This window comes from Ictalurus punctatus, chromosome 2, assembly GCF_001660625.3.
Source record: "Ictalurus punctatus breed USDA103 chromosome 2, Coco_2.0, whole genome shotgun sequence".
NCBI lineage: Eukaryota > Metazoa > Chordata > Actinopteri > Siluriformes > Ictaluridae > Ictalurus > Ictalurus punctatus.
In genome coordinates this window covers 21,628,344-21,651,957 of record NC_030417.2, presented here as the reverse complement: position 1 = coordinate 21,651,957, position 23,614 = coordinate 21,628,344, and the positions used below count along the sequence as shown (strand labels likewise).

Sequence of the window (23,614 nt, the reverse complement as noted above, 5' to 3'; positions counted from 1 at the left end):
ATTCTTCTGAATTCTTCTATCCTTTGTGTCTGAATGCGTCTCTGCTTATCTGCATTTGCAGGATGACTAATGAGAAGCCTTGTTGGTGACAGTGCTATCAACAGAGAATTAAAGAAAGACCCGAGTCTGCTTGATACCCATGTCACTACTGACTGCCAGACTGAAGGCCACACTCCAATACATCCACTTATGCATCACAAAATCCAACAAACTTCTTCTGCATCAATCAGTCAGAGCTAAATGTACATAATCTTCTATAGTTAGCTGTACACGCACTTCTGTAGTCAGTGATCATGTGATCAGTTACATGCAGACTTGCTAATACATAAGACTGGTTGAATGTACTCCAAGCCTAACAGCATTGCATGTGTTTTTAACTGTTGATTAGAAGGAATTTTTATACCGTGACATTTTTCTATAACATTGTAAAAATGTTTCACAAGCTTCTCATTAATCCGCTCCCCTTCTAGCCGAAATTTTTTGCTAAGTAATCAGAAACATTGAATCTCTAAAATGCATGTTTCCAGGTTTTATGGTTATAATGCTTAGCTGTTATCGTATGTCAGAAAATTCATGTAGGGAAATACACACAGGGCTGAAACCTCCATTGCATTACTCTGTTCTGCAGTTTTCATATCTCAGGCAAATTGAGATTGCCTGAGAGAAATAAATTCCAGTCTTATTCAGTAGAAAGTGTTCCTCTAAGTGTGTTTTTTATTCGACTTTATCAGCAGTGTTATCTGGCTTTTTTAATCAGTGTAATGTCAACTGCCAAGATTAAATTCACAGTAAGGTATGTCACATACCACAATAATATTCTAATTATGTTTACATGTGACATTTCAGCTTCCTATGCAGAAAAGGCAATAACAGCGTTTACAGGAGGAGAGACGCAAGACAGTTTCTTTTAGGAGCACTTGTGCACCTAATTACAATTTTTTTTTTTTTTTTTTTAGAGATTGTAGCGTTAATGTGCCACAATATAACACACAAGTAGGCATGACGAAACTTGAGCTGGTTAGTTATGACAGAATTTAGGAACATAGTGTGAGCTATAACAAATTAATTTACCTTCTGATAAACTAAATTTAATATTTTCAGTTCATTTACAGACTGTATGCAAAAAAAAACACTGCTACCATGTCCACCTTGTAAACTAATACAATAAACATCAGTGTTCAGTGTTTGCAGTCTGCTCCTCTTAAATATATTTAAAGCTACACTATTAGACATTTTCCACTGTCATGGTTCTGGGCTGGAGTCAGGTCTCGAACCGTTCTGTGTATATTGTGTATATATCTGAATAATCTGATATAGGATGTGATTGGGTGAGTTCATTTACCCGTCAGATGCAAAGCGCTTTAGTTTAATGGTGTTCATTAGGGATGCTCCGATCAGAATTTTTTCGACCGAAACCGATCCAGATACCAATCTTTTTTGTTTAAACTTTAATCAGGAAGTCTGTCATAAACAGTTAAATGTAAGCTCTCTGCTCACGGTCACTGTTAATTGAGTTAAAATAATAGCAATGAGAAATACTGTTGGTTAATTGATAAATAAACAAGCATAATAAAAATATTTATTTTAAAAAATCTTAAACAATAGTCCTAATTAAAAGTAGATTAACACAAGCATGCTCCATATTAGCGTTGGCATTATTATTAATTTGCTCCGCCCAACGCCGCTGTGTCTACACGAGTAGGTGCAGGTCATTTTGCGGGATCAATATAAGACGGCGGTTGTGAGGTTGGGAAGTTGAGAGAAGCAGATGATGTTCGGTGTTACTCTTGTCATCATAATGGCTTCTCTGCAGTATTCACACACTTATTCGTTGACTGACGAGATGAAAAGCAGTGTGAAAGTAACTGATGTAGATGCATTTTGGACTTCCTGTAGTTTTTATTCCGATTGTATTATACAACTCATAACAGGTCACTCGAACCGGTCCGAATAAATATTTATTCACAGTCGCACAAAATACTCTTCAGTCGCAAATACGAGTGAAATGGTCCCACTGTAGAGCCCTGAGTTTACCTGCAAAGTTTTTCCCTGTTCAGCGTGATAACTTTTAATGTCCCCGACAACCTCTGTAGTGCCATTTAGCATCATGTTAATGTCATGATTTTCCCTCGCACAAGTACTGGAGCTCGAAGCGAAATTGGCAGCTCGAGCGCTAAAATGTTAACTGTTTCCGGGTTTGGCACTACAAAACGACGTCACCACTGCGCCGCTCTATGTGAGTTTTCTATGAGCGGAGGACGAACTTTAAACGTTAATATCGCAGCCGATCATGTTCATGTAATCATGGGCAGTCAAAATCGTAATCGTGATCTATATCCGATTAATTGTGCAGCCCTAGTCTGCACCAAACATGTCCACTATTATTGTTGCCAAACAACTCTATCTTTGATGCGTCTGTCCAGAGCACATTATTCTAAAAGGCCTGGTCTTTGCCTATATGCTCATTGGCAAACTGGCTCGCCTCCCATGCAGGTCACATTTGCACAATCTCTTTCTGATTATGGACTGAATTTGCTGGGACGGTCAGTAAACAGTAAACAGTATCCTGAGCTCAGGATCGAATCGGGAATCTTGGAGCTGTGAGGTCTTCATGATCCATACACATGCACAATATAAGGTAAATCCACTTGGAGGAAGATGTAGGAATTATGATTGGATGAAGCTGTTCCATGAAGACCTTTTAATATATGTTTTTGTTTTTAATATGTGTTTTGATGAATAGTGATGGACATTGAGAACTGATTTGCTTTCTATAATAAAGCAACTCTAGTGTTTCACTAATAGAGCATCTAATAAAGGGCACCTCCATCTTCTGGCGTGAGGCCCTGCTCAGTCTCCTGCGAGTCAAATGAGCAATGAATCATTAAACCTCCCACAGTAAATTTTACAGACGCACATTCAGGGGAAAAGCAGCGTAGATACACATCGGGTCTGAAACATGGAATTACCTCCCAGCCTGGTTCACTTTCTGCATCACTGTCTGGAGAGCAACAATTCTCTTCCTGCACCCAAGTGGAGGTGTCCACCTGACCACCTGGACCCGCATACAGGAAAGTGCAGGTCACCTTTTTCAAGAGTTGCTGTTAATTAAAAAAGACAAAAACAAAACCAAATATTGACAATGCAGACAAATGTACAACAGACAAAATTCCATAAGTTATTATCTACATATACACATCATGACAGAGTAATAAATTTACCACATAGTCCTCAAGTTCCACGGTGACAGTCTCCAGTGTGTGTGTCAGCTGCAGCACTGTACAATACCCCAGACTGCTGGAAGCTGAAGGAGTCTGCAGAGAGGAACTGAACATTGCGCCGGGCGCTGCTCATTTCACCGGCACTGAGAGGCTGTGGAAAGTAGAGCACAAAGATCTTCAGTGCTTCATATCATAGCAGTTTCATACTAAGACATTTAACATTCTGTCACTTTCTACAGAGCAGAAGCAATTTTGGGAAATTTTGTAATTGGCTTTAGTAAATAAATGAAAGGTGTGGTTACCAGAACGACAGCTGAAGGGTCGTGATGAGGTTCAGTGGGCAGCAGCTGCAGTTTTGGCTCAACGACCTTAACACACACACACACACACACACATACACACACAATCACAATTAGTCACAGCAAATATTTAACCACAGCAAAATTTTGTTATGCCACAATGAATAATCCCTTACCTGTATGCCAGTGAAACAGTTCTCTGCATTGGTAGAATAAGGGAATCCCTATAAATAACAATTAGATTAGACTCAAATCTACAACTGCTCTTCACAAAAGCACTCTTCTAATAATCATTAATGTGAAGTCTCTTATCAGAGTAATAAAGACTGTGATTACCTTGTGATGCAGGCGTTGTGTCTCTGTGGTTTCAAACCAGTATAGAGTCGAGTCTCTGGACCCCTTATCATGCCAAGGAAGTCTCTCCTGATGTCCACTGACTAGAAATAGAGAAACAAAACTAAACAGTAGAGCTTGTAAAGAAGTGTGTGTGTGTGTGTGTGTGTGTGTGTGTGTGTGTGTGTGTGTGTGTGTGTGTGTGTGTCAGCTGCAGCACTGTACAATACCTCAGACTGGGAGCTGAAGGAGTCTGCAGAGAAGAACTGAATAACTATAAGTTTTTGCAGGGGTGGCCAGTCACCGGCCAGCAGTCACTCCGGGGTGGTACAGAAAATGTCATTTTACAAATAAAAGAATGTGTTCAACCTTAAAATTCTAAGCTTTTTTAGGTGCACATAGTACAAACAAAAATAATTAATCGTACTTGTTTGTAAATAAAGTGATAGTTCACACAAAAATGAAAATTGTTCCAAGCCCGTATGATGTACTTCCTCCGTGAAACCCAAAAAGAGATGTAAGGCAGAATGTTAACCTCAGTCACAATAGTGATTTGAGACTAACATTCTGCCTTACATATCCTTTTGTGTTTCATGAAAGAAAGTCATTATGCTCAAAATCTTCTGGTTAACTTATGGTGCTGTTAGAGCGAAAAACTACATAGGATCCGAAATCTTTCATATGATTTCTGGGTTCAGAATAAGTGTAATATCTCCCAAAGCTGCAAAAGCATCATTTTAAAAAGACCACAAAAGCCTGTCAACTCCGTATTGAATTCAAATCTGTTCATATCGTTGTTGATTAAACCAATGACAAATCACACTATCTTCAATTTTCAACTTCATCAGCTGGATTCTGTGATTGTTGTTGTTTAAAGCAAAGATATTCACAAACTCATCTAGGTTCAAGGACTTTGCTCAGCCTATCATCATCCATGGTTGAATGCAGGTAAGTCTTAACCAGCTTGAGAGTGGAGAAGCTGCGTGTACATGCAGCTGCACTCACAGGTATGGCAACTGCAATCTTGTACAATCTAAAAAGCTCATGGAATACTTCTTTAAAAGCCTCAGTAAGCAGAGTGAGTTAGTTCTATTACACTAGTTCTTCTGTATGCCAGCTTGCACTTTCCTCTCCAGAATTCATTTCATTTGGTGAACTTCATGTCTGAGGTCTCTAGTGTTGCATTCATAAACAGAGTCAAAGGAAAACAGTGCTTCTTCTTGGCAAAAAATGGCACTTTTGGGATTTAACACTTGGATTCCCATCATAATTTCACCATTTTCTTTTGAGAATCGTCTGTTTAGCTCACTCAGCATATAATCGAGACGAGGGTAGAATGTACCGGTGCAAAAGTTGTCCTTTGTAATCTCAAAACGCTCACTTAATAAGCCATTATGTATCCTGTATCCTTGCAGCTTTATTCTTGGTTTTGACTTTCTTTTAGGAATTGGTTAAGTCTTAACATTGCATTGTTCAGCAGTATTTAAGACATCTTTCCAAAGTCCTCAAAAGTAGGATTCATCCCTTTAATTGTGAAAACGATGCATAAGGGCTTCAACTAGATCCCCAGCTGAGCCCAAAATAAGAGATAGAGACTGAAGCATTTTAGAGAGACGTCTTGTGTCTCCAGAAATCTGGGTGAATGTCACTAAAAAACCAATGAATTTTATGTTGATTTGAGCAATAAGGCACCATGCATTAACAGTTCAATCTCCAATGTTCAGCTATTTTAGTAAAAAAATTTTTTTTTACAAAGCATTAAAAACAATAAAAATTTGTTGATTTTAGCTCAGATTGGCACCCTGTCCAGGGTGTACCCCGCCTTGTGCCCGATGCTTTCTGGGATAGGCTTCTGGTTTCCCCATGACCCTCAAAAGGATAAGCGGTGTAGAAGATGGATGGATGGATGGATGGATGATTTTAGCTCACCTGTAATGACGCACTCATACAATAAGGGTAGGACTTCCACTGGCTCGTTGAAACATGGACTGCAGAAACTCTCGCAAGAGCTTATAGTCTTCTATTAAACACCATGAAGATGAATCTCACAAATGTTTTACAGCAAAGGTGGGTTCATAGATTTGCCGTAAAACACACAGTCCAAGTTGGAGAAACATTATGTGTTGTGGCAGTAAAGAGATTAATCTATCACTAAGAAACATTAATTATTCTTAAGACAAAAAGGCCTGAAAATGCAGTTGCAACTTGGGTGGCCAATGGGGCCAGGCTTCAGTCCATGGTGGCCATGGCCACAACTTTCCACCCCCTAGCTCTGCCCCTGATTATAGTCAGTGTACACCAATGGTCTATTTTTAAAAAAAAAATTTATCATAGAATTTTTATTGGAAAACCGCATTTTACATATTATAACACCCCATCCAACAACCCCACCATACCTGGCCCCAACAAAATAATCACAGCCAAAACCAAAAGAAAGGGGGGAAAAAACACAACAAACAAACAAACAAAAACAAAAACAAAAACAAACAAACAAACCAAAAAACAAACAAACAATTAAAAAAAAAGATTAAAAGTAAGATGATTAGTATTTACCGTCTACCTTCACTCAATCCACCTCCAGGATGCGTACATCATTGAAATAGGTAATAAATTGTTGCCATTTTTACTTTCTTGACAGAAAACATTTTTTGTTTAATTGCTGAACATTCTGGCTTCGTGAAACATACGTCAAACAAATTAAATGAAATAATTTTAATTAATGGCACGTTTTTGTTCCAGATCAAGTAGAGGAAAAAAATATGGAATCACTCAATGTTGAGGAAAAAATTATGGAATCATCAACAAAAAAATGAAAACAACCTTACATAAAACAACTTCATTTAATTTGTTTGAGGTATGTTTCACTCCTGTCATATGGGGGTTGTAAAATTGTGTGCTTCCAATTTTGTGCCAACAATTTGGGGAAGACCCCCATATGGGTTTGATGGTCAGGTGTCCACAAGCTTTTGGTCAACAGTGTACTTCACTGTTAGGATGGAGTTTGTTGAGGAATGGGCAGTGTTAGGTTTGCTTCACACACAGCATGTTGCATGTTGGCCAAAAAGCTCCATTTTTGTCTCATTTGACCACAAAACATTAGCCCACATTTTAGCTGAATCAATATGATGCTTTCTGACAAACTCCAGATGTGCTTTGATATGTTTTTATTTCCTTAGAATGCTCTTTTGTCTTCAAGTTCATAGCATTCCTTCAGATTCACCGTCTGACCAATAGTATTTGAATTAAGGGGGTCATTTGTCCAGAAAAGGTAAACTTTTTTATTTATTTATTTATTTATTTATTTAATGATATTCATAGGTAGAGTCCACAGTCCACTTGCTTCCTTGTTAGGACAATATCTCTCATCTTTGCATGCTTGGCGCTTCCACAGCACAGGGATTGAATACTTTGGCAGACAGCATTTTTCATAATATTTTCTTTAAAAAAAACAATAAAGTGTCATTTATGAAACATTTTATGCCTTAAGGGGATTGAATACTTTTGCAAGGTGCTGGCTCAAATTTAGCCTATTACCCAATGACACTTAAAATTCAACATAGAAGCAAATACTCACATCTGTGAACCCAGTTGGAGATAGAAAAAAAGACACCAGCCGTGAGTGAGAAGAAGCAAGGGTCCAGTTTTATTGGTTCCGTTCCACCACACGAGATCCACACCGATGAGAATTCTCAGAAGTGATCTGACACCTGGAGCTCAAGCTCCAGTATTTATACTGTATTTACACATTAGATAACCGATATATTTTAGAAAGACTATGATATCAATACCAATAGGGTTAAAAAAGAGTTCATCTACATTACCATGATGTTTAAAAAGAGGCTTATCAAATTTACCATTATGTTTTGAACGAGGACTTTCTGACTACCATTATCTTTTGAAAGAGGACTTTTCTGACTACCATTAGGATTGAAAGTGGGAGAGAGACAAAACAATTTAGAGAGACCTTGGCCTCATTATTATCTCGCGGGGGCAGCTTGACTCAGCTACCCTTATAAATGGCTCCTCATGGTTTTCTCTTAAAATTAAGGCCCCCGGCGACTGACCCTTCCTTGCGAGACAAGAATCTTCATCATCTGAATTACGAGTAAGTTTCTTTTACATTTTTCTGTATTTCTGGTTTATAATTTACTTTCATATTTGCTCTATATCTCTATTTTATATATAGTTATACTGCTTGCAAATGGTTTACTGTACTTCCTACTTCATAATATCATTATATTACACTTCTAATATCCTACATATCCTACTACTCTTTATATTACCCTCATAATATCTTAATACTCCTTTTTATTATTCTTATAAAGTTATAATGTTATGTGTGTGTTATGTCTGCACGCCTACCCTTGACTGTATGAGAGTGTGTGTGTTTCTCAGCCTGCAGTCCTCAGCTCTTATATTTCTCTTTGACTAATAAACCACAGTGTGTTACTCTTAAAAGATCTTAAAGGCTGAATCCAATTCGTCAATATCCGCCTAATACCGCTTCTGTGTGTCTAGATGACCGTCGTCATTTTTCCTTCTCTCCTTTACTGGAGGGGCTGGATTTGGATCGGAACTATCACTATCACTAACATTCTTCGCAGCACTCCCTCTGGAAATGGAAATGCGGGGTCCCCCCTCTCTGGAAATTGAAATGCGGGGTCCCCCAGATACAGAATCCACCCCGTGAATGTGTGTATTGACGCCTCTACACAGACAGACCCTCCCTCCAGCTTTCAGTCTGAGAATGATGTCACCTTCTCTGATCTGGGCTCTGACCATTCTTCCCTCTTCTCACCTGTCAGTCCGCCGTACTCTCAGTGGTCTCCTTATTTCACCTTTGCTGACTATCCCATGTCCCCAGGACACACCCCATTTTCTTCCCCCTACCACTCTCCTCAAGATTACGCACCCACCAGTCCTGTGAATTTTCAATAAAATTACATATTACTCATACTAGGTCTCCCTCATGTTTATTTCATGTCATTTTTATCCACAACAAAGGTTAGACAGACAGACAGACAGACAGACAGACAGACAGACTTACAAACAGACAGACAATCAGTCAGACAGATAGATAGATAGATAGATAGATAGATAGATAGATAGATAGATAGACAGCCTGACAGACAAGCAGGCAGACAGACAGATGGACAGAGAGACAACCATATAGACAGACAGACAGGCAGACAGACAGACAGAGAGACAGACAGACAGATATACAAACAGGCAGGCAGACAGAAAGACAGACTGACAGACAGGCAGGCAGGCAGACAGACAGACAGACAGACAGATAGACAGAGAGACAACCATATAGACATACAAACAGACAGACAGACAGACAGATAGACAGATAGATAGACAGACAGACAGACAGACAGACTGAAGATTGATTTAAAGCCCGCAGGATTTAAATCCCTCCAGCCAGCAGGTGGCAACAGACTGCAGTAATAACCGGAAACGGACTTTTCTTCTTTAGTGCGTTCATATCCTACATCACCTTGAGGATGACACATGTGAAATTACGGATGTTTTGATTATAAAAGGAGCTGAAATATGGTAAGACTACTCTTTATATTGTGTGTATTTGGCTCGGTCTTCCGCTGTGTATGTAGGTAGTCATGAGTGCCGATATGCAGCAGAGCTGTAACAGTCCAAATATACATGTTGTTTTTACATTACTACTCAAGTCCTTTACAAGACTGGTAGAGTTGGACATTTGGGTGGAATTGTGTACAGACGCAGCACTGATATGACGCATAGGACGTTCAGCTTGTATATTCATGGTTACGGTGTAAATAAACGCGTTGTGAATAATGTCTGTGTTGTTTCAGGCGAGGTATCTGGCTCAGATCGTGGTGATGGGAGTGCAGGTGGTCGGCCGGGCTTTTGCACGCGCGTTACGACAGGAGTTTGCAGGTAAGTTGCTCACACACTAAGCTTGGCATTATTGTCCACATGAACATGTCCACATGTGTGTTTACACTTGTGCTTGATACTTTGTGAACCCTTTAAAATTTTCTAGATTTTTGCATAAATATGACCTAAAACAACATCAGATTTACTGATGTTTTAGGTCCTAAAAGTAGTCTTAAAAGTAGACTAAGAGAACCTAATTAAACAAATGTGACATTATGCTTGTTCATTTATTTATTGAGGAAAATGATCTTATATTACATATCTGTGAGTGTATGTGAACCTCTAGCAGTTAATCTGAAAGTGAAATTAGAGGTGGGTGTTTTTGTCAGTGGGATGACAGCCAGGTGTGAGTGAGCGCCCTGATTTATTTAAAGAACAGGGATCTATCAAAGTGATCTTCACAACATGTTTGTGGACATGTATCATGAGTTGTTGATGCTCATCAGGATGGAAAAGGTTACAAAACCATCACTAGCGAGTTTGGACTCAATCCACAGTTAGATGGATTGTTAGTCAGTCCTACCATCTGGTGCCATTTGAAATCCCATGACGACATATGGTATATTCTGTGTAAAAATTGGCTAATACTTGTTTTTAAATGCTCATTTTACACAGTTAATCCCCCCTCTACCATAGAACACAATAATATACCAAGGATTAATTCATTTAAAATAATTACTTTAATTTTAGTGCAAATAGGTAATGTCTCCAATTAGGCTTGCCTAACTTCAGCTACAAATATAAGTAATAAAAATCAAACAAATTCCAAATTTTTCAACATTGTTGTGTATTCTTATTTATAATATTCCTTACCTAAAGATATTTTTTGTTAATACAGTTTTGATGCTTAAAGTCTTTAAAATACATTGTCCCTGAATTGACTGTCCCCCATTACTCTGATTGAAGTCCCTCTGAACACACCCCTTGACTGTTCTTCTAGTCACATGACTCAGGAAGTAGCATACTTTTTGGCGAGAAATTATCTACAAGAAGCAGAGTAACTATCACTCCTTAATCAGCCCCTTTTTTCAATGTTTTAAAATGGTTCACTGATGTGGTAAAGCATAACATGTCACATAACTTTGATATGCTTATTTATAGTGAAAAGTGATCATTTTTTGTGATTTTGAAAATATGTTTAATAAACATGTTAAAAGTCTTCCTCTGTGATCACTGCACACTAGCTTGCTATTCATCAAATGAGTAGCAACGGCTGACTTTAGGATAAAATGTCCCTCTTGTTATTGTCCACCCTGTTACTGTTTTGCACAGTAACAGGGTGGACATATTGTAACCGAGTGGGTGTAAAAGCTTGATGAATAAGTGTTTCCAGCATGTATTGGTTCCAGTGTTGGGTAAGTGATCTACTACAGATTACAAATTACTACTTTAAAATTGTAATTTGATTTGGCATTACTGATTACTGCATGTAAAAAGTAATCCGATTACTAATTACTTTCACGTTACATTCAAAACCTATCAAACCTGCAATAATACACTACAACGTGAAACTCATAGATCTTTCAGTAATTTTAGCGTGCATGACATGATCATAAGAAGTTTGATTTATCATAACACTTGCCTCGGGTGTTACTGTTTGTAGGACTACCAGACCGATAAAATATCAGACTTTTCCAACTAGGCTAGTTTGGTGTTGTGAGCCAAGGGGAGGCACAAGTAGGCTATCATTGTATTGGTTTAGCTGCTACAATGCCATGCAAAGTACATTCTGTACTTATGTTCACGTAAACTGGAACTCATAGACATTCAGTGCGTTTACATGGACAACAATAATCCAATATTAACCCGATTAAAACAATACTCTGATTAAGAAAGTAGCATGTAAACAGCAATTTTTTATTACCTTAATCCGACTAAAGTCATACTTGAAGTAAACACAAATCGAATTAAGACGTGGAGTATTCCTGTTTTAGCCGCATTGTCAACGGTATTACGGACATGTACACACTTTAATCACACTATTAACGTCGTGTGAGTTTTCACCACATTTTGCGACAGGACACGTACACACACACTGCAGTGCTCAACTGTTTTACGGCAAACAAGAGAGCATGACTGCGTCCAAAACCGCGTACTTACCTACTGTATAGTAGGAGAAATACATGCATCTCGGTTACTATATAGTAGGTAAGTATGTGCTTTCGGATGCAGCCCATGGCTTCAAGCAGTCGTCTATTTGCACGTACAGCATGACAAATAATTAACTGCACTCGAAACGTTCGTAAAAATTAAAAACACCCAAAACTATATACGGTACCATAACGAAGACGAACTGTATGTTGATATGTGAAATTCTGGAGGGACGTCAGACAGCGTGGCGCAGTGATTAACAACACCCGCCATTACATCACTCTATGTTCTATAATATGTAAAACGGGACCATGAAAGGAATATTCTAAAAGCGACTCATGTAAACACCTTAATCACAATATTGTCTTATTCAGAATAAGGTCAATAATTAAATTACTGCTGTACATGTAAACGTAGTCATTTACACACCTTGTTTTCCTGCCCACCATCAGGGGGTGTTGGTGTTTCAGTTTCCGCTTTACTGATTTAAAAACAAATATTAGCGCAAATCCATTTTCCTCACACTGACTGTGAGCTAGTGTGTGGCAGGAGTGAGAGCTGTCGGCCAATAAGACGTGTTTCTACGTATTTTCCTGTAAACCTTGTCTGATTGGTTTCGCCTTCATTCACTAAAGATATCAAATTACAGGCTGTCTTCTTTTACTGACGTTCAGTTACGTAGTGACAGACTGCTCCAGGTGGAGAATTATTCGGGACTAAAGAAAAAATCTTCAGAGCAAAACGTGATTTAAAAAAATATATATATTGTTTTCTTAGGCAAGTAATGTAATTTTATTGACATCAGTAACTGTAATCAAATTACATACGCTTAAAATGTAATGCGTTATCAGAAAAAGTCATTACAGTAATGTTACACCCAACTCTGATTGGTACTTTATAATGAATTTATTATACATTTATTTGTTATATACCTTCAAGAAATAGTAGCTACAACAGTATGCATGTATTTGTCAGGAAATGTGTTTGACATGGCGAGGGAGCGATACCCTCTGATCAATCGCCTCCATGTCTTCAGAGACGGCGCAGCTACTCAGTACAAACAGAAGGGAAACTTTGACCTATTCTCAAAAGAACCGTTCAAGAAAGTCTTCAAAGACATCAGCTGGAACTTATTTGAGGCCAGCCATGGAAAGGGGGCTCTAAATGGTGTTGGGGGGTCCCTTAAAAGATCAACTAACAAAATTGTCCATCAGCTAACAAAATTGTCTATGGAGGAGATATCCCTAATGCAGAGGCCATGTTCCACCAATTGAGGAACATTGGCACCTCTGTGAAATTCTCTTTTTTGTGTGTGTGTGAGAAGATGTTGAGAGGAAAGTGCATGAAATGATCGATGTGCCCCTGCTTGTGCTTGTCAAAGGAACAATGAAAATCCACCAAGTCATCAGTTTGTTTCCAAGGACAGTTAAATACCAGGGCGTAACTTGCCTTTGTCAGGCAGACAGAGGTGTACTCGACTGTGCATGCTATGGTCTGAAGGAGGTGAGCCTGAGAGAAGAAGAAAGCCCACATTGCATTGAAGAACCATCACGGCTCTTCATGAGGTCATCATGAAAGAAAACATTGGGCAGTGGTGCATTGTCAACTACGATGGTGAAACCTACCCAGGAATCATCCTGGAGGTTGAAGATGATGAGGGTGAAATGCATGCATAAGAATGGGACCAGCAAGTTCTTCTGGCCAAGTTCACGAGAGGACAGCGTTGATCAGATTGTGTGCCTGCTGAAAGAGCCACAACCTTTTAAATAAGAGGTCCGTCCAGCTAGAAAAGACAGTGTGGAATTTCTTAGAAAAACACCTGGGATGCTGATTTGTTCAATAGATTACTGTTGCTGAAATATCTGTGAGATGTTGGACTGAAAAATGTTTAAGTTTGAATGGTTGACGTTTGATGTGGACATGTCTTTCTTCTTCAGGGGGTGGCAGGGTAAATGAGTTGGTTTTCTTTCATGAAATATAATGTTGTAAAGTGGTGTGATGTCCACCCTGTTTCCCTTCTGTCCACTCATGTACCTCTGTGTTTTATATGTTAATAACATAAAATCAACAAATGTTATGCATATCTTTGTGATTACTTGCAGGGAATGAAATGGCAAAATGAAATAATTTAAAATGGGCTCAAATTCCGATGAAATTTCTTTTTTTTTGTAGTGTAACAAGCCCTTCTTCAGATAAAAGGATGAATTCATGGAAAGTTTGACCTTTTTTGATATAAAGTTACCAAGATGAAATGGCACAGAATAGGAAGAATGATCCATGTACAAATGGAGGAAATTCAAGACCATTGGTACCCTCTCCAGGACTGGAGACCAACAAAGATCACTCTAAGAGCAAGAAGTGTAATTGTCCACGAGGTCACAAAGGAGCCAGGGTAACTTCTAAACAACTAAAGGCCTCTCTCACACTGGCTAATGTTAATGTTCATGAGTCTACCATCAGGAAAACTCTAAACAATGTTGCAAGGAGAAAGCCACTCCTCTCCAAAAAGAACATTGCTGCCCGTCTGTAGATAAAATGGACAAGCCAGAAGGCTATTGGGTGGGAAAATGTTGTGGACAGATGGGAACAAAATAGAACCTTTTGGTTTAAATGAGAAGCGTTAAGTTTGGAGAAAGGAAAACACTGCATTCCAGCATAAGAACCTTATCCCATCTGTGAAACATGGTGATGGTAGTATTGTGGTTTGAGCCTGTTTTGCTGTATCTGGTCCAGGACAGCTTGCTATCATTGATGGAGCAATGAATTCTGAATTTTACCGGCGAATACTAAATTAAAATATCAGGACATCTGTCCGTGAATTTTCTCGAGATTCAATTCACAGTGACCATAAACACAATTCGTTTTAGCAAAGAATGGTTTAAGAAGATTAAATGTAATGTTTTGGAATTGCCAAGGTCGGGGGTTAGATTCCCACCAATGGCCCTGTGTGTGCGCGGAGTTTGCATGTTCTCCCCGTGCTGCGGGGGTTTCCTCCGGGTACTCCAGTTTCCTCCCCCAGTCCAAAGACATGCATGGTAGGCTGATTGGCATGTCTAAAGTGTCCATAGTGTTTGAATGTGTGTGTTAGTGTGTATGTGATTGTGCCCTGTGATAGATTGGCACCCTGTCCAGGGTGTACCCCGCGTTGTGCCCGATGCTCCCTGGGATAGGCTCCGGGTTCCCCGTGACCCTGAAAAGGATAAGCGGTATAGAAGATGGATGGATGGATGGATGGATGGAATTGCCAAGTCAAAGTCCTGACCTTAATCAAATAGAAATGTTATGGTGGGACCTGAAGCAAGCAGTTCATGTGAGGAAACCCACCAAAATCCCAGAGGTGTTCTGTACTGATGAATAGCTGGTCTGACCAGCTACCAGGTCAATCTTGCCGCTGGAAACAGTTTATAAATTACTTTTACTAATGCACCATCAAAGTTTCAAAGAACATAATGCAACAGTTAGGAAAACAATTCAAACATGTACTGATAAATTTTTATACAAGTAATAAGGAAGCTGAAAAACAACCTACCAGCTGGTAAAGATAGTCTACCAACTTAACCCATTTGGTCTATAATTTAGCAGTTGGTAGCTGCTCAAACCAGGCTGGATTTTATTCAGCAGGGTTGTACTGAGTTGTGCCTAAGTCCTGAGCAAAAATAACTGCTATTTAGTGTAAAACATATTATATAAGGTCACATTATACAACAGCTAGTTGTATAATACACCGTTGACTGTACAAGCAGTGTTCCAATAGTGCATATATTTAGTATAACAGCACTGGTACATTTTGCTGTTCACTGTTTTCAGATGTCACTCTGCTTATCTGTGCTTATCTGTGCTATCAGCCATGCTGATATTCAGTACAGCAGTACTCTTCCTCATGCAAAAGTGCTTAATCATGTGAGTACCAAGAGCACTGTGTGCCCTCCCAAAAGGGTAGACATAACCTACACATACAACTTGGAGTCATGTGGGGAAAAATAAGTACACCTCATGGCAATTGTTGGCTTTTTTGTCATATGTGGACAAGCAAACATTTGATCCTCTTTGAAACCGTGCCTATTAAAGGTGATATACTTTGAAAAAGGTCATTTTACTCGTGGTTTTGTTAGTCATTTATTCAAACAGAAATCTCAATCGATGTGATATTCCATCACATTTTGGCTAATTTCGCCACTCTGTTTCTGTAGCTAGTCAGGCTGCAGCGGAGGCGAGAGGAAGCGCAGGTAAGCAGTCGGCTGCAGTTTCCAGCTTCACTGGGATGAGTCTACAGGAAGCACAGCAGATTCTGAATGTATCAACACTGAACCCAGAGGAAATCCAGAAAGTATGCCACAAAGTTTCTCCAGGCAGCTTGTTGAAAATCATGTGCTACCAAATTCCATCATGTCACCAAAGTGACACCAACTTCTTGTGTTCTCCACAGAGTTATGAACATTTGTTTAAAGTAAACGACAAAGCGGTTGGTGGCTCTTTCTACCTGCAGTCTAAGGTAAGTGAGGCATGAGAGAGTAACTTTTCAAACACAAATAAGCAAATGGGGAAAGTAATATTACCACCGTTATCTAGCTGTGCCTGCCTCTATGGCCAAGCCACTATTGTCAAACTGAGTCTTTTTCGTTGTAATAACAGTTGTTTGTTCTTTTGCAGGTGGTGAGGGCTAAGGAGCGTCTCGATGAAGAGCTTGCAATTCAGAAGCAAGACAATCCACCAGAGCAGAAACAGCCACACACATGAGTTCTGTTGTTCATCTATTTCCCTCTGTCCCTCCACTGTAAATAATGTCCTTGCCTAAATAAAGCTTCATCCTTTTATTTAGTATCATTGCACAGACAAAAATATTATGTACAAAAATTGCAGAAAGAAACCATCTGTTCTATGTGTCAGCAAAATAGATTATGCTTAATATGCTGATTCTCTAGTCAAAATTGGCCCTATTGAATTCAACCATTACCCTCTTTTCCTCCTGTCTTCTCCTGTACAGCTTTTCATTTCTACCAATACTGAAGTAGGAATCAAAAAAAGAAGATGCAGTGCAACTTAATATATCAAATGCAAATTTATTAAACACACTTGTTTTCATTGACATCAAAATATTGTATTTATGTTGTACCAATTGAAGTTTTGCATGTTCATTTTAAGAACATGATGCTGGGGGTGCATGTGTGATATCTAATTATACCCTATATCTATATACCCTATATCTATCTATATAGGGAATATATTATATATATATATATTATATATAATATTTTATATACTGTAGTTGCACTTCTATATTCCACCTATAATAAAAGGCACTTGGAAAAAAATTAAAATACTGATATTAAAATATTTCAATGTGCAAAATGAAAGGAAAAAAAAAACAATGCTGGCCTTTCCTGGCCATAGTCTTGCATTAACCCTTTGTGCACCATTATGGCACTTAAATTGTTTGTTTAATTTTTAAAAGCAAAAGTGTGTATTTTTAATATTGGTTCAGATGACACATTTTCCAAAGTTAAATGGTGCTTTTTGTACCGTATACATGCTGCCCTTACTAAAAAGGTGGTTAATTACTGTATCAAAGATTTATACAGTCAGTGCCAAACCAGGACACTGTCCCAACCATTCCAATTATTGCTAAGGGTTCTCTTATCAAAGCAACTGCATAATCAACATAAACACACTTCTCCTGAGTGCTCAAAGGGTTAAACAGCTTATCTGATATTTAAATGATGTAGACCATGAAGAGTCTGTGTCATGATGAGCTTTCTCAAACAAGCAGAAGAACAAATGAGGGTGGAGGAGAGAAATGAAATTTAAACTGTGTATAGTATGGGGAAGATGTCCTAAAGTGCTATAGCAGTGCTGTGAACGTTTTTAAACCTTAACAGTATGGAGCTTAAATATCCAGGTTTGTTTACTTAGCTTGTGTGTTTCCTCTGATTTGTAATGTACTGTGTAGGGCAGTGACACTGCTGCCTCACAACTCCAGGGTCCCTTCGTCAGTCCTTTTCTTTTCAGTCCCCAGAGTTTTGCATGTTCTCCCAGTGTCTTCACTGTATTCCTTCAGGTTCTCCTGTCCCCCTCCCAAAAATATGCTGGTAGGTGGACTGTGATGGACTTTAGGGTATCCCCAGACTAACTGAGAACCCGACCAGTATAAAAGAGTTACTGAAAGTAACTGTATAAATGAACGTGTAGTCAGTTCTACACTTTTATTTATTCAAGACTTTGGGCCATGAAAAGTTCAGTGGATGGGCATTGTAAGTTTTTAAGTGGCAGCAATTCAAATTACTGCAATGCAGCTAGTGTAAATTTCATTTTCTACTGAAAAGCAATTTGAATCTTTTCTTTTATGATGCATATAGGTTATATATTCCAAAAAGTCATATACACAACATATAAGGAAGACACATAGAGATGCCTAGCATTGCCTTAAGTGAACTTCCATGACCTAAAACTCCCTGGAGTGATTCTCAGAGATGAATCGTTTTATTTTTAAGAAATTGTTTTGACCATCCCTCTCGCCATACTTCCTATTCATTCCTCCGTCCTCAATGTTCCGTGAGAGAAAGCTCAGTTTAGAGCAGCAATAGCAGACACAATTAGATAAAAGCAACGTCAACATCAAACGAAATGTCTCGTCCAAACAATATAACAAACACAAAATAACTATGTAGTGTTTTCAAATGTAGCATAACCATTGTGGAATTATAGGAATTTTAAGCTGAAGGTGGGGGTAAGGATTGGAAATACAGGTGATAGACATGAATTTCCAAGATTTAAGGATTTTCAAACGTAATAGTATGTAATTTCTCATTAAAACTGATTAATTATCTTGGCGGTATTTGCAGGCAACTAATGGTTTTGAGGAATGTTCTAAAGAGCTCGGTCATAAAAGGGAATACTCATCCTGAAGAGACATTTCAACATTCTCTTTTCAGGTGAAGAGACCGTGTAGTGAAATCTAATCAGGTATTTTTTTTAAAGAAAGAGCTCTTAAATGTAGATAAGTGTGTGTAAACAGAAGAGCCACTCTTTTCTAGAAAAGGAATGTTATTTTTGACTTGTACTGAAGTATTCTTTTTTTTTATGACACAGTGTAGAACCCCTGTCAAAAATTACAGAACCACCACACATAGAGGATGCTCACCTGGATTTTTTTTTTTTAATTATTATTATTAAACTTTGTAGCAAATAAGTGTAATATGTATAAATTTGTATGCAATAGGGCAACAGTAGCTCATTGGTTAAGACGTTGGACTACTGACCAGAAGGTCATGAGTTCAAATCCAACCAAGCTGCCACTTCTGGGCCCTTGAGCAAGGCCCTTAATCCTCAACTACTCAGTTGTATAAAAATGGGATAAATGTAAGTCGCTCTGGATAAGCCAAATGCCGTAAATGTAATTCATTTTAAGTAGTGGCATTTTTCTCCCAGATCAAGTATAGGAAAAAATTATGGAATCTCCTTTTAATTAGCATTTCTAAAACAAATACTGGCACAGGTCTAAAAAAAAATGCTAATTATTCTACAGTTAAAAAAGAATTCTTACAGACCTTAACGAACTGTTGGACTTGGCTAATTGAAAGGAAACATGGCGCCAACAAGAGAGTTGTCAAATGAAACAATGAAAAGGATTATAAACCTCCCTCAAGAAGGAAGCAAGTCAGCTGTGTCTAAAATTTAGTGCAAGCATTAACAAAATGTGAAGGTTATAAAAGGAAAACATACGGGTCGACCAAGGAAGATGTCAAACGTCAGCAGAAAAAGATTCAAAGCAATACACAAATAAACAAACAGGCAGCCTGAATGTTTGTGACAGAACTGTAAGAAATCAACTGAATTAAATTGGATTTACATATAGAAAACACAAACAAACCAGCACTAAGACCTAAACAAAAGAAAACAAGGTTACACTGGGCTCAAGAGAAGCAATCATGGAGTGTGGATGATTGATTGGATGAAATTGGATGAATCACAAATCTTCATTGGCTAATGTGATGATGCTGGAACTTTTGTATGGTATCATTCTAATGAAACGTATTAAGATGACTGCCGTCTCCCCTGGTCCATCCTCATATCATAAATGAGCACGGAAATTTGATTGTTTTCTTTAGGCACACATTACTTCAACAGCCAATGCACAGGTGTACATAAAAATTTTGGACACTTTTCTCATTCTATCAATAGAAAATAGGTTTGGTGGTGATGAAGTAAATTTTCAGGATGATAATACACCTTTCCACCGAGCAAAGAGTGTTAAAACTTTTCTTCAGGAAAGGCAAATCAACTCAATGACATGGCCAGCAACAGTCCGGATCTCAATTTGATTGAAAATTTATGGTGGATATGAAAAAAAAAACTGGTCCATGACAAGACTCCATCCTGCAAAGCTGATTTGTCAACAGCTATTCGAGAAAGTTGGAATCAGCTTGATAGAGAATATTGTTTTTCCTTAGTGAAGTCCATGCCTCAAAGAATTCAGGCCATCATAAAAGCCTGAGGACGAGCAACAAAGTACTAATTGGGATTTATATTTTGATGATTCCATAATTTTTCCTTCAACATTGAGTGATTCCATAATTTTATCTTATCGTATACTTGACCTGGAAGAAATATACCATTAATTAAAGTAATTATTATTATTTTATTTTTTTTGAAGGACGTTTCACGAAGCCAGAATGCTCAGCTATTAAACAAAAATTGTGATTTGTTTATTTGATATGAAGTTTAAAAAAAAACAAAAAAAAACATCCTCTATATCTGGTGATTCCATAATTTTTGCCAGGGGTTGTATTTGCCTGCAAGAGTCATTCTGTGTCAAAATCACATTTGGCCCAGAGGCCTGTACCGCACACCAGTTGTGTTTGTATGTGTGTTTTATGTAATGCACAGTGTGTTTGACATTTGCTGTCAGTTAAAGAACATTTATCTATGCCATGCTGTGCTAGCATAGTGTGTGAGGTCATTAAAACAAATGTCCAACAGGTGGCATTAGTGCCACAGTTATCTACATGGAGGTGGCAAGCAAAATATAACACCTTTGTCTATCTTAAAACTCAGCTCTGAGTCTTGTGTCTGTTACCATCTAATTTAAGCCAGACTCAAACCTGACTTTATGTAAATAGTCCTGGTTGGCTGTTTTTTTTGTTTTGTTTTAAAGAGGACAGATTGTCATGCATACATGTATCCAACCTGAAGTCTCAGTTCAATATACTAGACTAGCAGTTAGCCAGACAGCATAGCAGCTCTCTCTAGAGGTTTGTCTGTGGGTAAATGAACAGTATCTCTGTATTACTAAAATAGCCCTATGAAATGCACTGATTGTCCTCTGAACTAAATGAACGTTAATTAACCTACCAGCCAATCTCCTCTGCCAAAGCTGACTGAATCAGTGTGGCATTGCCTAAATAAAAATTCCATGCATGTAATATTTTACCTGCATTATCAAAATATTCAGAAGAACAGCCCTCAAAGCAGTTTTACAGTTCACCAAAGAGTGATGTCAAACTAAGAATCTTTACAGAAGGTGGTGTCGCACACATTGGCGTCCAGAGATGCCTGTTACATATAAATATATAGAAACAGCTGAGTGCTTAGTGAAACACAGGTATAGATTCTTAAGTGTCCAGTTTGTACTTTCAGACAAAAAAAAAAAAAAAGCAAGAAAACTAAGAGTGAGGGCCTGTGATGGTCCTTGGCCCACTGCTAAGTTTTACACCCTATCTCTGTTCATATAAGATACGTTTCCACTGCAAGACTCTTTTGAGTAAGTTTTTCAGGAACTCATGAACTTTAAGCATGTTTTCACCCTAGATATTAATTCCTGTGTTGCAGAACAGTCCAGTGAGCAGGCTCCTATCTACTTGAATAGGGAAAGACACATACAGTATATCAGAAATGATGCTTCTCTATGGACCAGGAACTACCAATGTGGAGCTTGCTGTACAAAATGTCCCAAAAAGCATCACAGATTTACCCTTTCATCCATGATTTTAAAAGCCTGATTTAGATAATAAACAATAATCAAACAGTAAATTGTGTTTTGCAGTGTCTTCCAGAATAATTGGCACCTTTCATAAAAAAGGAGCAAACATGATTGTAGGAATAGACTCAGTGCTGTTATTCTGAGGGGAGGTGTAAAAAAAATAATGGTCCTATATTTGATTGAGAATAAAGAATATGTGTGTGTGTCTGTCACTTAAAGTATTGACATTTTTGCGATACTGATTCAACACACGATTATTAAGCAGCAAGGAGCGCCAAAGCGTGGTTACCGCTTTATCACTTATAGGAGATCCCCTTTAGGAGAAATGTCCCACACCTCAGCTGAACTGGAAGTTTTGATTGGTTTTCTGTTATTGCCTGAAGTGCTGGGTCACCGCCCAAGTAGTTTGAAAAGTGCCGGGTAATACCAGCTTGTTCCTGTTGCTCTGGTGGCACTGGAATTCGTATATTTGTCTGTTTGAAAAACATATAAAATTATATAAAGTCCCTGTATGATTAAGATCAAAATATAACTAGTGATGTTATGTAATTATGTTATGTTATTCAGAGGATGGTGATTCACAAAATGCGGCACTGCATTTTATACATTTTAGTGGCCTGAGGATGGCAAGTTTAGCACACAAATTTGTGTGATGGTTTCCAAAGCTATATTATTGTTAATATTATATTTGCACAGTGAGGCAAAATTAATAACGGCTGGTGTAAATCTCAGCTTGCTCTGTGTTCGCTCTGTTGTGTCATTCTTATATGGTCACAGTACTGCAGTGCGGTGAAACATTAAACAGGAACTTATTCAGTAACATGATAGTTATGGAACCCTATAGTTTCTTTAAAAGATTTTGGAACCTCAGTGGAAACGTGCCTTTGGTAATGAACAGATACAAAACTAAAATGAAATGCTGGAAATTAATGGGTAGATATGTCGCTTCAGAGGACTGTGGACAGCTGTTGATTTATGAAAATAGAAAATCAGCTCCTTGACCTTTGATCCCTGTGCTTCCCCGTTCCCCCCTTCGTTCCCTCTGGAATGATTGGGGGATCCTTCTCAGTTGACCACAGCTGGTTTCAACATTAAAGAGCCTGAAGGTATGACCACCCAGGACAAGGGGTCATGGGACACTCCTGTAGAGAGGTTGAGGATGCCCCTAGGGCTCTCATCATCACCCTCATTCACTCTAGAACTGCCCTTTGCTTGTCCTCTGCGATCTGAGCACAACACAGGCACCACAGGCAAGCCAAGTGCTGAGGTCGAGAAGGCAGGGGGCAGCAGTGGTGACTTGGCTAGGCCATTGAAGGACAGGACAGGTGAGCTAGGACTTCCCAGCATGCTCAGGTCCAGGGGTCGAGGACTCAGAGGAGATAAGGGCAGAGAGGTGCCCAGAAGAGCAGCTGCCGCACTCGGGAGGATGATATGGGCGTAGCTCAGCTCAGACTCTTTCCCTGTGATGTGAGACTGCTTCAGCATGGGTGAGCTCCCGCCCCCACCTCTTTCTCTGACTCCCACACCTGGGCTTGTCTGCTGCTCCTGTAAAGCCACAAAATGCCCATGCGCCTTGATGTGCTTTCTCAGGGAGCTTGGGTCTGTGTAACGCTTCAGACAGCCAGCCATCTTGCAGTAGTACGGCTTGTCTACATAGTGCGTACGGGTGTGCTTGAAGCGGTCACTGGAGTTTGAGTAGCGCTTATTACAGCCTTCATAAGGGCAAATGTAGGGCTTCTCACCTGGAAAATAGGACCAGAATGTGAAGATGACTG

The 23,614-nt window shown here is 38.8% G+C and overlaps 3 protein-coding genes and 1 long non-coding RNA gene across 11 annotated transcripts in view; 2 read left to right on the top strand and 2 right to left on the bottom strand.

Annotated features, from left to right (window-relative positions):
- Window positions 1-693, top strand: part of coro7 (coronin 7) — a 136,623-nt gene extending 135,930 nt beyond the window's left edge. Inside the window, exon 28 of the mRNA XM_017488247.3 lies at window positions 62-693. Within this exon, the coding sequence (XP_017343736.1) occupies window positions 62-70 (9 nt within the window). The 3' untranslated portion in view covers window positions 71-693. The remainder of the gene's footprint in view (window positions 1-61) is intronic.
- On the bottom strand, window positions 352-6,894 carry LOC128628903 (uncharacterized). Its single transcript, XR_008393145.1, has 5 exons — window positions 3,857-6,894; window positions 3,697-3,744; window positions 3,524-3,589; window positions 3,222-3,372; window positions 352-3,101 (listed from the first exon to the last, which is right to left on the bottom strand). It is a non-coding gene; the product is annotated as an uncharacterized LOC128628903 (long non-coding RNA).
- A 2,443-nt stretch (window positions 6,895-9,337) lies between these two features.
- Window positions 9,338-16,957, top strand: pam16 (presequence translocase associated motor 16). Of its 2 annotated transcripts, NM_001201017.1 has the most exon segments (6): window positions 9,395-9,412; window positions 9,688-9,772; window positions 16,054-16,190; window positions 16,290-16,355; window positions 16,514-16,595; window positions 16,598-16,957. In NM_001201017.1, coding segments are annotated over 6 exon segments (417 nt in total). In that variant the 5' UTR covers window positions 9,395-9,409; the 3' UTR covers window positions 16,642-16,957.
- Window positions 16,958-19,045: 2,088 nt separating this feature from the next.
- glis2b (GLIS family zinc finger 2b) overlaps window positions 19,046-23,614 on the bottom strand; it is a 55,250-nt gene continuing 50,681 nt past the window's right edge. For all 7 annotated transcript variants that reach the window (XM_053673921.1, XM_047150648.2, XM_017488308.3 and 4 more), the window contains one exon: window positions 19,046-23,581. In XM_053673921.1, the coding sequence (XP_053529896.1) occupies window positions 22,905-23,581 (677 nt within the window). In that variant the 3' untranslated portion in view covers window positions 19,046-22,904. The remainder of the gene's footprint in view (window positions 23,582-23,614) is intronic.